Raw genomic sequence first — 17,396 nt, 5'->3', positions numbered from 1 at the left:
TTATTTGGAACAGTTTCTGAGTATTTTCTTGGCTTTCATGCCCTTGACATTTGAAGATTGTAGGCCAATTATTTTATAACATTTCTCAATTTGGAATACCCCACAAGTGATGTTGTAAGGTCTTTTCAGTGCGTCCTATCCAGGTGGTAAACATTTTGATTCAGTGCCTTAGAGGTGGTGCCATCAATTTAGATTGTGACTATTAGATATCTCTACTGTACAGTTAATCTTTCCCCCTAATTAATAATTATTTTGTTGAGAGCTATTTTGAGACCAAAGCAATATCTCAGTCAACATGTCCATCCCCTGTCCCAACTGTCTGAATTTCTGTTTCAGAAATGATGTTAATAGATTAACTCATCATAGACGTCTGTTTTATTCAGTGGGTTATAATCAGCTACCCTCAATTTATTATGATGGTTGGATTTACCCTGAATCCTTGGAGCCCAGAGGATTTTGCTCAGTTTTCTCCTCTTTGATCTTGTGGCTTCTTTCTGATTTATAAGAGGCCAGGCTCTCATTGTCGCATTACATTTACTTAGCTGATTTATTTCCTTGCTTGTGATGAGTAACCTGTTGCTATCATTGACATTTTGGTCACCTCTCCCTGGCATGGGCACTGACACCCTTTATGCCTTTCCCTGACTAATGGCTTTGGGACGAAATTGTTCAGGAAGGGTTAAGGGGAGGGCTTGCTCTCAAGAGTGGGAGGATATTTTACTTAGGCCGAGGTGTCTTGTTTGGATCCTGCCACTGTATTTGTTCCTCTTGTTGTCATTGCCTTCATTCCTAAAGCACTTCTGCTCTGTTAGCCACTTTTCATTTCTCCCCAATTACAACGAAGCATCAACAACAAAATATACCACATATCTTTTCTCTTCACAAAGGAATATTTATTCATCACAGGAAATACTACACTTTTAGTGGATGTCTCTTGGAACCTGTCACTTAGCAGCTGCTACCATGAGCCTTTGAATCCTTGCTGTTCTTAGTCATTCACGACTGGCCACATTGCATTTGATCTTTAACTCCTTACTGCAGCATGTCTTCCCATATTCAAAATTATGAGTCCACTATCACTTACCAAAAGGCACTCTTTATAGTTCTGATGTTTCTAACCTATTATTCATTACTTCTGTCTTCTTGCATTGCCATCGTCTTTGGAGTGGGACTTTCTTTTTCCTTTCTTGGTAGCCAGCTTGTTTAATCTTAACTCCACAGGAGGATTGTGGACTGGTGCCCGAGAGATCTGGGTTCTGAATCTGACTCTGCTGCTCTCTGGCTCTGTATCCTTGCCTTTTTTTTTTTTTTTTATTAAATCTATGATGTCGAAATATATAATAATGTCTTTCTTACTAAGATTTTTATGGGGATGAAAATGAGATAACATGTGAAGTGTGTGGCATAGTACATGATACTAGAAGATTTCTTAAGAAGTATGAATTTTATTTTCTATTTTGTGGTATTTATTCCACAGTTCTTCCCTCGAGTGCATCCCCCTCTGTATTTTCCTGCTACTCCCATTGGTACTGGTTCCCTTAGTGCCCTGCCTGAGCTTTCTAGTAGGAGAGTGTTTGTTAGCCTCTGGAGAGAGAGAGAGAGAGAGAGAGAGAGCTGTCAGTGCTGCCTGTCTTTTTCATGTGTCACCTGTGGTCAGTGGCATGGGCAGGAAAAGAGCAGCAGGTTATGAAGTTTATTCAGATCCCACTTCCAGGGTAGTCTATAAAACAAGCACTGTGGAAGGCCTTGCGCAATCTGTGCTCACTTCCTGTATGTCACAGGATTTTAGAGTCATTAGTGTACCTGGTAAGCATTCCTGGGCTTCACTGCAAGCTCCCAAATTGGAATCCTGGGGATTGGGTCTGGAACTTCTTCAGATGATTTTTCTACATGTTGAAAGTTGAAGTCTACTGATCTAAGACTTGTACCACACTTCTAAAACTCCAAAGCTTCTGCAGAGTGAAGTAACCCTTCACTCCACCCCATACTGACTCACAGAATAAGGGAGACAGTGCTTTGACCTACTTTATATTTCTTTTGGGAACCCTCCATACATACCGCTGCAAGGACCTGATAAATGATGACAACAGCAGCATTGCTTTCTTCTGTCAGGCTGCCTGCTCTGACAGACTTCTCAGGGATCCCATTTTGTAGCTCTCTTAAATCATTCTTAGATCTAAGTTGGGGTCATTGTATTGTTTTATCACATTATCTCTGGAGACATCGATTTCAATGCAGTTGTGGTCTGACTGTGTATGAAAACATGTTATTTACTTGGAAATGCCTTCCTTTAACCCCTATTTAGATCTTAGGTCCCCATCCTCATTGCTCACAGTAGTTCCCTCTTGCATAGTACTTTTCACAGTATGTAATTACACATTTGTTTTTGTGTTTGTTTATAATCTTCTTTCACTACTCTGAAAGTTCCTTGCAGTTAAGGACTCTATATTTTGTTACCCCTATGGCATTTGAGCCATCCATGACACAGTGATTTTTTTGTTGTTGTTGTTGTTGTTCAGATGAGACGATTTCTTCTCTTATTAGACTACAAGAGATCTGATGCTGGCTGTGTGTCTGAGATGTATCAGCACAAACAGGATAATATGCCCTACAGAAACCACAAATTGTAGTCCAGGGCCTTCATGTCTGCTGTCAATCTTAAATTCATCCACAATTCTCCAGATTCTTGTATATTACACACATCTGAGTGGTATACAGATTGTGTATGTAGAAACTTAGGGAAAGTGTCTTCTCCAAAACATACGTAATATCAGTATTTACATAATTAGAAACATGTCTGATGACTTCCTTTCTATGTACAAGTTTTTATCCTTGTGTGTTTACTATCCATCTCTGGAAAGTTCAGTCTAGCCAAAATTTAATTAACTTTCATAAGTTAACTATGAAATTTTAAGTTTTCACTGACGTTTTGCTCTCCTTCTTTTCCCCTCTCTCCACAGTTCATGACTTAAAACACTTTTGTAGCTTCAATTTTATTTTTCCTTAAAAAAAAAAAGCAATATACCTTATATAACGTTGGCTTAGAAATGATAGTGTATAAATCACATAACAGTAGCTGTCTCATCTTAGTGGTTCTTCAGTGGAGACAGTTTTGCCCCTAGAAGCATACTTGTGAATGGTGGGAGATGTTTTTGGTTCTATAACTGAGGTTGCTGCTAGTATCTAGTGGGTACAACATCCTACAATGCATAGATAATTATCTGTAATAAAAATTATCCAGGTTCTAATGTTAGTAGTGTTAAGATCAGAAAACACTCTACAAAATACCCGTTTTTCTTTATTTAAAATGGTGTCATACACCTCGACTATATTGTGGAGATAATCTTTTGTTTCTGTTCTTTTTGATATAAATAAGAATAACCTTTATTCATACGCAATTCTTTTAGTTAAAACACTAATGCTACACACAAACTTAATAGGGCTTTTGAACTTGTTACATAAGGGCTTATTACATTTTCTTTTATGGAGACTAAGGAGATTCTGACTCCTGGTAGACCTGTTGGTGCCAAGTTGACATGACAATGGAGTACTTATTTGTCAGACAGCAGGGAATTATACACTAGGTCTATGGCATTCATGATATGTAAATTTTTACCTCAATTAATTAGCTATTAGCAAATAGCTAATTACAACTGGATTGTAGGATTTCTATTTTTATTTCTTTAACTTCTTTCTTTTGGCTTTCTTTTTCTGCATTTCTTTGTAAATTAGAAAAAAGACAAGTGAACTGGGCATGGTAGTGCTCTCCTGAAATCCCAGCAGCTCCAGAGACTAAGGCAGGAGGATTTCAAGTTCAAAGCCAGTCTCAGAAATTTAGTGAGGCACTTAGCAACGGAGGAGATCCTGTCTCTAATAAAATGTAAAAAGGAGGCTGGGGATGTTGCTCAGTGGTTAAGCACCCCTGAGTTCAACTGACAGTACGAAAGAAAAGAAAAAATAAAAAGGATAAGTATTTAAAAAAGAAAAATTTAACAGTGAGGGACAAGGGGAAATTTTGTGTATGGAAGTCTTGTTGTAGGTAAGGAAGATTAAATTGAAATTTTGAGTTATTGATATTGGAGAAAAAAGTTGTGTGTGTTAGTGTGTATTTATGATTATATATACACATTTGAAAAAATTTCCTTATAAGGAAAGGACTAAAGCAAACAAGTGCACTGAGATAGCATCTTTAGTTTGACAGGCTGTTGAACATGGAGGGCAATGGTGAAAAAACTACCAAGTTTTGCTGGGCTTGGTGGCCTATGTCTGTAATCCCAGTGACTCGGGAGGCTGAGGCAGAAGGATTGAAAGTTCGAGGTCATCCTCAGCAACTGAGTGAGAACTTGTCTCAAAATAAAAAGTGTTGAGCATGTGGCTCAGGGGTAAAGCACCCCTGGGTTCAGCCCCTGGTACTGTCTTATGGACTGTTCCTAAATCTTAAACAGGTATTACAGATGTAATAGCTAAAAAGATCACATAAAGATGATCAATGGCCTCTGAGAAATTTCATGGAATCTAAGAAAGAATTAGCAAAAGAAATAGACATTAGTAATTAGGAAGGTAAGAGAGCTACCTGGATTTGTGCTCAGCTTGGCATGGAGCAGACTGAGCAACTAAAGGTGGCAGCCATATAATTCTGAAGGAAAATTTTGTTCAGAACACATTGAATTGTGTAATTTAGATTTTCTGTTTTTTTGTTTTTTTTAAATAGAATCATTCTAAATGTCACTGGTTCTTGTCCCCACTACTGAGTCCCTGCAATCCCCAGAAAGGAACCACAGGATCTGGGTTGAAGTCACCATGTACAGTTTGTTGTGATCTTCCTACTCCTCACTCCTCCCATATTGCCAGTCTCCACTGTTCTCAGTGCCAGAGCAGGGTTGCATGGCATAAGTGAGGGACCAGTCCAAGTGCCTCCCCAGCACATCCCCTCTGTCGCCCACCACATCTCAGCCTGCCTGCTGCCCTCGTCTGCACTGGCCTCTACTGCTGCTCCCTGGAGTTTGGTGTTAGAGGTCCACAGTCAACACAGCAGCTACTGCTTTACTCATTCTGTCTTTTTCTCCTTTCATATCCACTGAAACATAATATTCCATCCTTGATCCTCCTGGCATTGAAACACTCTCAAAAATCACTTGTTGTATTTTGGGGCTATCTACCCTTTCTCTTGAAAGGCCCTAGTTTATTTTTTTGGGTCCCAGGATTTCAAAAACTTTTTTTTTTTTTTTGAGTCGACCCTCTCTCTTTAAATATCTTTTTTTTTATGTGCTGCTGAAGATTTAACCCAGTTCCTCACACATGGTAGGCAAGCGGTCTACCACTGAGCCACAACCTCCAGCCTAGATTTTAAAAACATTTGTAAATAGAACCTAGTATGGGGTAAGTTTAAGAGTTATGTATTTTCTGTTAGTCCCACTTGGACTAATAGAAAAATGGACTATATCCTTAGAGTCTATCAAGATTTCTCTTTTTTGTATTGTATTTGGATATTTTGTATTTGGATATTTTGTATTGGGTAGAATTGTGATGATTTTTCTCTGTACTACATCCTGTTTCAACCTGGAATTGGAAAAAGTTAAATGAAGAAAAGTTTCAGGGGGCCTGGGATTTGTAGCTCACTGGTAAAGCACTTGCCTAGCATTAGTGAGGCCCTGAGCCTCACTACTTTTTAATGATTAATTAATTTATTATTATTAATTTATTATATTATTTATTCATTATAATTATTAATTAATTTTATTATTATTTAATGTATTTGGTCCCCAGGCTCACATAAAAATAAATAAATTAAATAAGATAATTTGTCCATCTGCAACTTAAAAAAAGAAAAGTTTCAAATTTTTTTCTTGTGCTGGAGATTGAACTCAATCACTGAGCCACACCCTCAGCTCTATTTTATATTTTATTTAGAGACAGGGTCTCACTGAGTTGCTTTAGTGCCTTGCTTTTCCTGAGACTGGCTGTGACCTCTAGATCCTCCCTCCTCAGCCTCCTGAGCAACTGGGATCATAGGCATCCGCCACCATACCTGGCTGATGTTTTTTTGTTTCTTGGTCTGTTTTATGTTGACTAGGAATCAGTAATTTTAAACTTGCTATTTTTTCCCCTCACACACTTTTTTTTTTGAGATACAATCCATACATATAACATCTCGCCACCCTTATTAAAAGCAAACAGTTTAGCTGTTTTCAATATATCCACAGAATTGTGTAACTATCTTCACTAATTCTAGAATGTTTTTAGCACTTCCCAATGAAGTTTGTTGTTAGAGGGGGAGGGAAGAGAACTGCAGGTTAACAGTTACTTTCCTTGTGTCCCTTGACTTATCTACTCAGGATATTTCATACAGACAGAATTTTATAATGTGTATTCTATTGTGTCTGGCTTCTTTCACTTAACATAATATTTTCAAATTTAATCCATGTAGTATTATATAGGAAACTTCATTTTATGCTGATTAATGTTTCATTGTCTAAGTGTCACATTTTATTGATACATATTTGAGTTGTTTTCACTTTTTGGCTGTTAGGAATATGCCGTGGCCTCTAGTAACTCCTGTTACAGTGGATATTGTTGCATTGCTTTTGCTGTATATCTAGAGATAGATCCTAGGCCATATAGTACCTCCATGTTCAGCTTTTCAAGGATCTGCTATATGGTTTCTCCAAGAAACTGTCTCAATCTACATTCCCATTAGCGATTGTATCTTGATTATTATACATTACTCTCCTTCATCCTGTTACGTATTTTTTTCTTGTGGTTTATTTGGTTATCTAATTCAATTCTAATTAGAGTTTTAACTAATTTTTTTTAACCTTTGAGCTTACACATAACCTCCTGACTTCTATTTACTGTTTCACCCACGTACACCATGAATCTTTAAACCTGAATATCTTATCAGATGCACCAAATTCTTTCTTGTTATGATAGTAATTTCACCTGTATTGGAGCACACTGAGATGGTGATATTTTCTCCAAGATGGTCTGGAGTCATAAAGGGAGAGTTTTTAAGAAGGAAGGATTTAATAATAGCAGCATTCAGTTAATCCACAGTTTGATGGGGTATAGGCTATGAGGCCAGTGGACTGCCTGTTGGGAGAATCTCTAGTGACCCTTTCTTTGGGGTTGGTGATGGATTGTGCAGATGTCAAGGTGAAGACATGCTAGAAGAGAGCATAGCAGATTCTTCAGTGAAATTTAGTAGTGAACTAATTGGAGTTTATAGGGAGTGGAGTCAGAGAGGGGCAAAGAAAAGTTGTTTTCAGGATGTAATATCTGAGTGTATTTCTAAGCAGAACAGAAGAAATCTCAGAAAAGATGGAAAGGCCAGCAAGAAGAGATTAAATGAATGATTTCTAGAGGTAGTGGTTTAGTCTTTTAAAGATTAAGGGCACATTTCTCTCTCTCTCTCTCTCTCTCTCTCTCTCTCTCTCTCTCTCTCTCTCTCTCTCTTAATTTAATTGTACACAATGCCTTTATTTTTATTTATTTGTTTTTATGTGGTGCTGAGAATCGAACCCAGAGCCTTGCATGCACCAGGCGAGCGCTCTACCGCTGAGCCACAACCCTACCCCAAGGACACATCTTTATTAAAGATCAGTTGTGGAGGTTTTGCCCAGCTGTTATGGTGAACAGAGTAAGGGGACTATTCTGTTTGTTATTGTTGCTTAATAAATCCCTAAGCTTAGCTGCCTTAAACCTTCTTTTTTAATTTTGTTCATGATTGTATTTATCAGGGACTTAGAAAAAGCAAAGCTGAGATGGTTTGTTTTTCCTTCATAATAACTGAGACCTCAGCTGAGTATCTCAGTGGCTTGAGATGACTCAGTGACTTGGGACCAGAATCATCAAAGCTCCCATGTCTGGTCCCTGGGCTAAAGGGATGAAAAACCATTGCTGCCAAATGGCGTACCTATGTTTGTCTTCTGTATGTGGCTTGCGTTTCTAACAGCATGGCAGCTCCAGAGGATTCAGATTTCTTAACCTGGGTACTCCAAGTTCCAGAAGCAAATTGCACATTTGCAAGGTGGAAACTATCTTCTTTTTATAACCTATCCATGGAAATCAGTTACTCCTCTACATTCTGTTGCTTAAAAGCACATCAGAACCTTATTCAGGTTCACGCACAGGGGACCTAGAGTCCATTTCTTGACAGAATGTCAGGGGTCAATGAATAAACGGGTAGTTTGGGAGTTACTATTTGGTCTTCTTTGGAGAAGAGAGTCTGTCGGAATGTAGCCTACAAGAAATCAATGATGTGGAGTAGGAAACAATAATTTAACCACTTTTCCTAGGACATCAGTTCATGTAACACTGAATTCATCTGGTATAGATTATGAGCCCTAAGCCTAAAATCTATTAAGTATGACTAAATTCCTACATTGGGTGCCAAACACAAGAGTATGTACAAGTTGTTGCATGAGTTAGACTTTCTGATGATTATTAAACTGGAAAGCATTATTAATCTTAGATTATAAAACCAGGTAGGGACTTAGAATGAGGCACAAAGATCAGTTTTATTTTCTACATGTAGGTCATTTCTTTCTAAGAACTAGATTCTTTTTCTCATTTTTAGAACAATTGATAATTTCTTTAGAATTAGTCACTATGTAAATTGAATTGTGTTTATATGTATTTTTTTTCCTTTTTTTTTCTTTTGTACAAGAGAATGTAACATATGCTCTGGAATATGTCTTTCATTGTATGTTTGAGTCAGACATTACTATGTGCTGTGATCCACATAAAAACAGTAGGAGCCTTGAAAATAACAGTAAACCTTGACTTCTTGAAATAATTATTTGGTTACGTTTTGATGTCTGGATGTGTGTAATTGTGGCTTTTAGTTTCAAATAGCCAAGGAGCTGTTTTCTGAGATCCTTTCATTTTAAAAGTGTTTAGTTACTGAAAGAATATTTTTTTTTTAGTTGTAAAGAAAACCTTATTATTTCTCATGTAGATTCTGATTTCTGAACTCTAGTTATTACCCACCTAAGACTTTCTTATTCTAAGATCAATGTTTCCTCAGTTCATAATTCAATATATTATACTTTTATTTATCCAGAACATAGTGAAGAACCAAGAAATGTGCTGAAAGTCTTAAACTAGACCATTGTCCAAGGTTGTCCAGAAATAACCTTATTGACTACAGTTAACACTTGCCTTGTATGGTCATGTTCTGGCAGCTTTCAGCCTCAGATTGGCTGAGACTTAGTTGCTTGGTTACAAGGATGTACTCTTATTTAGATTGCAGTTTATTTGCACATGATCTATTTTTTTTAACCTTTTTTAAATACGTATTCTTTTAGTTGTAGTTGGACACAATTCCTTTGTTTTATTTATTTTTATGTGGTGCTGAGGATCAAACCCTGTGCCTTGCACACGCTAGGCGAGTGCTCTACTGCTGAGTCACAACCTCAGCCTCTGCATATGTTCTTTATTATGGAGATTTTCATATAGTTAATTATATGATGATTAATGATCTCATATAATGCCTGTTAACGACTCCTTTGCCCATAGTGCAAGTAAGGAGAAGGGTCAGAACAAAATATAAAAACCACAAAGTGCCAGTAAACATTACAGCCTGCTGCTACAGGCAGTGATAAAAGTCTTAGGCAGAAAGACTGCACAATTTGCCAGGGAAGAACCAGGTGTTTCTATGTTTTATTATACAGTAATGCTTTAGCCCCCCCCCCCAATAATATATATAATAAACTCAAGGAAAAAAAATGCGAACCAAAAATTTTACATCTAGCCAAAACTGACCTTCAGTTATCTGTTTGTTTTGTTTTGTTTACTTGGAATTAAACCCAAAGGTACTTAACCACTGAACCCCATTCCCAGCCTTTTTTTGGTATTTTATTCAGAGACAGGGTCTCATTGAATTGCTTAGGGCCTTGCTTAGTTGCCAAGGCTGGCTTTGAACTCAGGATCCTTCTGTCTGTGCCTCCAATCTGCTGAAAATGTCTTATATAAACTGTTATTATGTGTAAGCACTGTGAGAATCAGCACTCTGGAGAATGTCTTTTAAAAAACAAAACTGAGCTTATATAGAAGTAATCAGAATCAATAAAGAGATGTAGACACTAAGACTGATTTCATAAAAAGACAAAGTTAATACATTAAAAATACTTAAGGAGGTATCTTAAGTAGGCATGTAACTAGACTTCAGAGAATATGTATTTGGTTCTTATAGTCTTGGGTTTTTGTTTTTTGTTTTTGTACCAGGAATTGAACCCAGGAGTACTTTACCACTGAGCTACATCCCCAGCCTTTTTATTTTTTATTTTGAGACAGAGCTTCACTAAGTTGCTTAGAGCCTCGCTGAGTTGCTAAAACTGGCCTTGAACTTGTGATCCTCCTATCTCAGCCTCCCTAGTTGTGGAATTATAGGCATGCATCATTGTACCTGGTTACTGTTTTTTATTGTAAGGATAATTTTTTTCCATTAAAAAAAAAAAAGAAAGCTTTTTTGGAGTTGTAGATGGACAGAATGCCTTTATTTTATTTGTTTATTTTTATGTGGTGCTGAGGATTGAACCCAGTGCCTCATGCATGCTAGGCAAGTGCTCTGCCAGTGAGCTACAGCCCCAGCCCCATTTTAAGGATAATTTTGTAACGACATATTTCATAGAGCAATGTTTTGGATTCTTCTGTCAAAGATACCCTGAACAGGGACTGAGATTGTGGCTCAATGGTAGAGTGCTCGCCTAGCCCGGGCGCGGACCTGGGTTCGATCCTCAGCACTACATAAAAATAAAAGACATTGTGTTGTGTCCATCTACACCAAAAGTAAATATTAAAAAAAAAAAAGATACCCTGAACAGAGAAATCTGGCTTTATATAATTTAATAAATAATGGATAAATGTCAGCAATGGAAACAAAATATGCCATTAACTCTTTATCCTTGGTTAATATGAGATTTAGAGATATTAACTTATTTATGTTCTGATGTCAGTTTTATTTTTCTTCATGTTAGTAATTTGTTTCTTTCATTTCTTTCACCTGATAGCCTAGCCAGAAATTTATTAAATTTTATTTTTTTCTTTTGTCTCAACCAACTTTTGGTTTTACTGATTTTTTTTCTATTTTATTTTTTTTCTTTCATTGATTCTGTCTTATATCATTATTATTTTCTTCAGGTTATATTTGCTCTTCTTTTTCTAGTTTCTCTTTCCTTTTCCCCTCCCTTCCTCCTCCCAGTGATTGAACCCAGCTGCACTCTACCACTGACCTACATCCCCAGCCCTTTTTATTTTTGAGACAAAATCTTGTGAAGTTTCTGAGGCTGACCTCAAACTTGTGACCCTCCTGCCTTAGCCTCCTGGGTCACTGGAATTACAGGTGTGTACCACCATGCCTGGCTTTTCTTTTCTATTGTAGGCATTTAATGCTATAATTTTCCCTCTGAGTACTGCCTTAGCAGTGTTTCGTAGATTGACATATGTTGAGTTTTCATTGTCATTTTGTGAAAAAATATTTTATGATTTTTTTCTTTAGCCTATGAATTATTTTGAATAAGTTTCCAAATTTTGGTTAATTTTCTCATTGCTTTCTGAATTAGTTCTATATGGACTGAGAACACTGTTTTTGTGACTTGTTTCATGGCCCAGTATGTTATCTGAATATTCTGTATGCACTTGAGAGAAGTGTTTGTTATTGAGTATAGTGTTCTATAAATGTCAGTTAGGTTCTGTAAATTTCAAGTTGGTTGGTAGTGTGTTCAAATCTTTCATATCCCTAATGATTTTTTTGTATACTTTTGAGGAGGAATATTAAAATCTTAAGTGACACAGAATATGTCCATTACCTTACTATAAGCAAGTTTTTTTTTCACCATCCCTTTTTAATAAGACTTGTGTGTTAGGGTTGATTTTTTTTTTTTTTTTAAGAGAGAGAGAGAGAGAGAATTTTTTTAATATTTAATTTTTAGTTCTCAGCAGACACAACGTCTTTGTTTGTATGTGGTGCTGAAGATCGAACCCGGGCCGCATGCATGCCAAGTGAGTGCGATACTGCTTGAGCCACATCCCTAGCCCCATAGGGTTGATTTTTGAAATCCTTCCTTTGCCCTTAGAAAGTTTTCAGTGGTTATCTAAAGACACCCTACAATTGGAAGGCTGAGAAACTGTGTCAGCATAAAAATAAATAATATTTTTAGTAGAAAAATAGACTTTGGAAAACCCTTCCATACTACTGTCTATTATGGAATTCTAAACTTCTGATTTACTATTATAAATAGAATATATTTTTTGCAAGGAAAAGGGAATTGTCTTTATCTTTGGCCAGCATGTCTCCCAAAATAGCTAAGAAGGTAAGTTTTAGAATTGTCTTTTTTGGAGTCTTATTACTATGTATATATAGGTAGGGCTTTAGTTATATAGTTTTCTTGGGTGCACTGGAGGGATTAGATTAGAAAAAAACCAGAGCAATGAAATTAATGATACTTTTAACAGTGTATTTTGGGTTTTTTTTGTATTTATAATTCAAACTAAGATTTGTTTTTAAGAAGAGAAAAACTTGTGATAAATGTCACATTAAACAATACAATAATGTAATACAGATGAATCAATCAAACCTTTGAGTCATGTAATCATCAAGTATTTGAGCATTTCTGGTACTCTGCTTCATGCCATTAGCAGGGTCTGTGTGTAGCACTGTTGTTTTCCTATATTCCTTTTCTGTCAGTTGATGAAACAGCAAAAGGAAACAAAGAGTGATTGGGGTCTTTGTCCAGTTTGTTAAGATTCCGTATGTGCTAGACAATGCAGTAGGCAATGACATGGCTGCTGATGGCTGTTATAACACAGGGAACTGGAGGAGTTTCTGATGGAATTACTGGAGTGTCCATTTTCTTGAATTCCCCAAGTGTTGGTTGGGGTGGTGTGGGTCTGCTGGGTGGGGACATACTTCCTCTCTTCTCTTAGCATAGTTTTTGTTAGGTAGAATAGATGCCCTGTTGGCAAGATTATCATTCTGTGGGCTGGGGATGTGGCTCAAGTGGTAGCGCGCTCACCTGGCATGCGTGCGGCCCAGGTTTGATCCTCAGCACCACATACAAACAAAGATGTTGTGTCCACCGAAAACTTAAAAATAAATATTAAAAAAAAATTCTCTCTCTCTCTCTCTCTCTAAAAAAAAAAATAAAATAAAAAAAAGATTATCATTCTGTGACAAGGGAGTGAGAGTTTAATGGTCATGAGAGAGTCTTGATTTCTATAGAAATCAAGGAGTTGGATATGAGAATATATAATATATAGATCTGATAATATATGTCATATTTTCAAAATTAAAAGTCAACTAAATGTTTTTGTACTTTCATTCATTTTTTATCTTTGTGTTTAAGAATTACTTTTGTGTTCTTCTTGTTTGGTTGGCCTATTTTTAGAGACAGTATTTTAGCTGCCTGTGGGCTCCAGAGATACTGGACTGAATTAGTAATTTGTTTTTGTTCAACTTTGAGATCCCATAGAGAAAAGGAGCTGCTGCACTTCTGCAGTGATTACAGTGGAGATGGTGCCTTTTCTGGTTTTTTTTTTTTTTTTTCTCTCACAAGAACACACTGGCTATTTGAGAACTTGAATCTGAAACATATTAGTGACAGAGCTTTCTTCTCTTTATGCACAATTAACTTATAAATTATATTTCATACATTTGATTCAGGTGGGTTATGAACTCCCATTTTTACCCCGTATACAGATTGCAGAATCACATCGGTTACACATCCACGTTTTTACATACTGCCATACTAGTGTCTGCTGTATTCTGTTGCCTTTCCTATCCTCTACTATATGTAATGTTTTGAACAACTAATAATAAAAATTAAAATAAATAAATAAATTAATTAAAACGTCAGCATCAATAAATAAATAAATAAATAAATTACATTTACATTGCTTTTAACTACTCAGTTCTGCTCAGCTCTACTATATAGAATTTATGTAATAAATTTGTATCCAGAAAAAAATTATAAAATATAAATTATAAAATAATTAACTTATTTTCAAGTCTCAATGTTAATGTTAGCACTATGTAGTTTTTTTTAATATTTTTTTTTTTAGTTGGACACAATACCATTACTTATTTATTTATTTTTAATGTGATGCTGAGGATCAAACTCAGGGCTCACACGTGCTAGATGAGTGCTCTACTGCTGAGCCACAACCCCAGCCCATTACTGTGTGGTTTTTTTAAGTAAGCCATTCAGTGTTCCCTGTATATCAGGTCTAGAAAACAGTCATCCAGTTATTAAAACATGGAATGCCTTTCTTACTAGGGACAAAAAACCCATGGGCTTTGGAATTGCCTTTTTTCCCACCTTGTGTCCAACTTAGTGCTTAATATCTCTGACATTTGTTGCCTTCTGCAGCAGTGTGGAAAGAATACCATCTAGTTTGCAGGGTGGATGTAAGGATTGAGTAAGATAGACATCACTGTTTCCTACAATACCATGTTCCAAAAAGCTTGTTAACTGGAAGTCATTTCCTGAGCAAATATGTATGGAACATGTAGCATGTGCAATATGTGCCCTGTGCTCTTAGAGGTTCACAAAGTATGTTAAGACATTAGGCCTGGGGTGAAAAAAATCTGCTTTGCTTTGTTTAACTTTTCATTTCCCAACTCCTTCCTTCCTTCTTTCCTTCCTTCCCTCCCTCCCCACCCCAGTCCTGTATGGAATAGTTGTAATATATCATAAATCACTTTTGTTTCTTGGAACACAGATTTCAAAATAAAGTGCCTAGTATAATGTTCCTTTTCTAATTGATACTTGATAAGCGTTAACTTTCTTTCCTCCTTTTGAGTTGTTAATTTTAATGGTTTAAAAACTGTACTAGAAATCCAGAGACCATATCTTTCAATTACTTAGAGAATTAAACAAAAATTAAGTAATAAGCTATTTGATAATTTGTTCTATTTTATTCCTGACTTAATATCATAGTTCATAGTTCTAGTTTACAGTGTTGTTACAGATTTTGATGTTAAAATCCAGGAAAAGCAAATACAATATTCATAGCAGTAAGAATCTTAGAAATTCAGTGTCTATTCAAATTCCTGATTGATTAATTTGCCACTTTTTAAATATTGATAGTATTTATTGAATTGTAACTCAGAGCCCTCTGGGAGTTCACAAATATTTATTGAAAAATGTAGTTTGCATACTTGTTGCACCTGTTTCTGCCTCTCAGCACTAGGCACGAACCATTCATATCTTTCTTGAGTGATTTGGGAATTCTGCATATTAAAAAAATAAAAAATCACTGCTGGGGATGTAGGTCAGTGATGGAATGCTTGCCTAGCATGCATAGGGCCCTGGGTTCTATCCCTAACACTGCCAAAAATAAAAGAAGAAATGGTGTGGGAGAGAGGGAGGAGAGAATATGAATATGAGAACACTAATGTTTTCATAGTAAAATTCAAATTTAAGGCTAAAAGAGCATTGTTTGTTTTGGAAACAAGATGATTAAACTGTAGATAAAGAGAATAAAATTAATTTTATATCAAGGGGTAATGTTATAACAAGGGGTAATGTTAACATCCTCTTAGATTGTTCTTTATATGTTTCGTGGAATTGATGCCATATTATAATTCTGTTTTGTAGTCTACTGCCTATACTTAAAAATTCAGTGCCAGATGTCAGTGAGGCACCCTTCCCTCCCCAAAAAGTTCACTGAAAATAGGGTAGCAGTCTTGCTTTGCCAATTGATTTCCTCACTTCTAAAGAATGTTTTTCCATGCAAAAGTTTCAGGTTGGAGGAAGAGTGATAAGAGGAACAAGCCATTTGGAGGGTAAATTAAGATGTATGTTATACCATTACTTATTGGATATAGGAAAATGGTTGGTGTATACAAATTTATGCAGAGTAAACATCCTTTAATTTCCTGAACTTTGTACAGATGCAAAAATAATTGAGTGTGATTTATAACTTAGAAGAAAAGTCATTTATAAATGTCAAGAATTGGTGTGTACATGTACATACATTGACTTAAAAACAAAACCTCAATTATTATTATTAGGGAGTACTGGATGATTTGTTGCCCTTCAAAATTCTTATTAAAATTAGCTAAAAGCCTAATGGGAATTCAGAGGATACTTTTCTGATGATGGAAGGTAATCCTGAAAAAAATGTATTTTAAACATTTTAATGATGTTGTTATTTCAGACCTGTCATTCTTGACATCCATAATTGTTGAAGAAATGAAAATAGTACTATTTTCCTGGAATTCTGAATTTTCTTTTCTTTTCTTTTTTTTTTTTTTTTAAGGTGGCTATCATCCGGTGAAAATTGGAGACCTCTTCAATGGTCGGTATCATGTTATTAGAAAGCTAGGATGGGGGCACTTCTCCACTGTCTGGCTGTGCTGGGATATGCAGTAAGTGCTCTTTGTCATTTTTGCACTTGATTTCTGGTCTAGTTCAATATCCGTTTCCTAAGAAGATGTAGCTGACGTTATTCTTACTATGTTATAGCATGTAACAGGCATGTAACTTCAGCTAGCTAGATTTTTTTTCTTATTATGAAGTTAAGTATTTGAAAATACCAGCTTTCTTCTCTATTTTTAAAGCTTTTTCCACAAAATTGCTTTTCACCATGGGCATGTTACTTTTCCAGTAAATTATCCATATCAGAAAGCATTCAGATGTAAAATTAATAATGTGTAGGCTTTTCAAATTAGTTTTTGTGACATTGGTTTAAAAGCCATGATCTAGCTGGGTGCTGTAGTACATACCCGTAATCCCAGCAACTCTGGAAGCTGAGGCAGGAGGATTTCAAGTTCAAGGCCTGTCTAGGCATCTTAGCAAGACCCTTTCTCAAAATAAAAATTAAAATGTTTGGGCACATAGCTTAGTGGTAAAGTGCCTCTGGATTCAATCCACAGTACGAGAGAGAGAGAGAGAGAGAGAGAGAGAGAGAGAGAGAGAGAGAGAAAGAAAGAGAGAGAGAATATGAATGCGTGGGCTCCAGCCTTGATCAATAGTAAGAAACTTAATTGCTGCTCAGGTCATATACACATGTATTTGTGTGTGATTATGAACTGAAACAAGAGTCACAGGAATACTTTTCCTTATTGTGTGATAGATAACTCTGACGTTTTCCTGGTCTATTCAATTTTAGTTAAGAAAAAACAACAAAAGCATGAAAGAAATTGTCTTTAATGCATGGATGCCCTATTAATTGTGGCCCCCAAATTTGCAAAATACCATTTTAGAAGAAAACTTATCAGAAGCCTCTCTATTGGATAGATCTTGTTGTAATCATCAACTTTTATAATATAAATTACTATGCTTTTTTTTTTTTTTAAGGGGGAAAAGATTTGTTGCAATGAAAGTTGTGAAAAGTGCCCAGCATTATACAGAGACAGCTTTGGATGAAATAAAATTGCTCAAATGTGTAAGTAC

General features: G+C 36.1%; 1 protein-coding gene across 10 annotated transcripts in view; it reads left to right on the top strand.

The window, feature by feature from the left end:
* The window catches only part of Srpk2 (SRSF protein kinase 2), a 227,807-nt gene that overhangs the window by 162,136 nt on the left and 48,275 nt on the right, over nt 1-17,396 (top strand). For all 10 annotated transcript variants that reach the window (XM_078040210.1, XM_078040209.1, XM_078040207.1 and 7 more), the window contains 2 exons: nt 16,261-16,369; nt 17,301-17,388. In XM_078040210.1, the coding sequence (XP_077896336.1) occupies nt 16,261-16,369; nt 17,301-17,388 (197 nt within the window). The remainder of the gene's footprint in view (nt 1-16,260; nt 16,370-17,300; nt 17,389-17,396) is intronic.

The sequence above is a fragment of the Ictidomys tridecemlineatus genome, chromosome 2 (assembly GCF_052094955.1).
Source record: "Ictidomys tridecemlineatus isolate mIctTri1 chromosome 2, mIctTri1.hap1, whole genome shotgun sequence".
Taxonomy (NCBI): domain Eukaryota; kingdom Metazoa; phylum Chordata; class Mammalia; order Rodentia; family Sciuridae; genus Ictidomys; species Ictidomys tridecemlineatus.
This window is presented reverse-complemented; position numbering and strand designations above follow the sequence as displayed.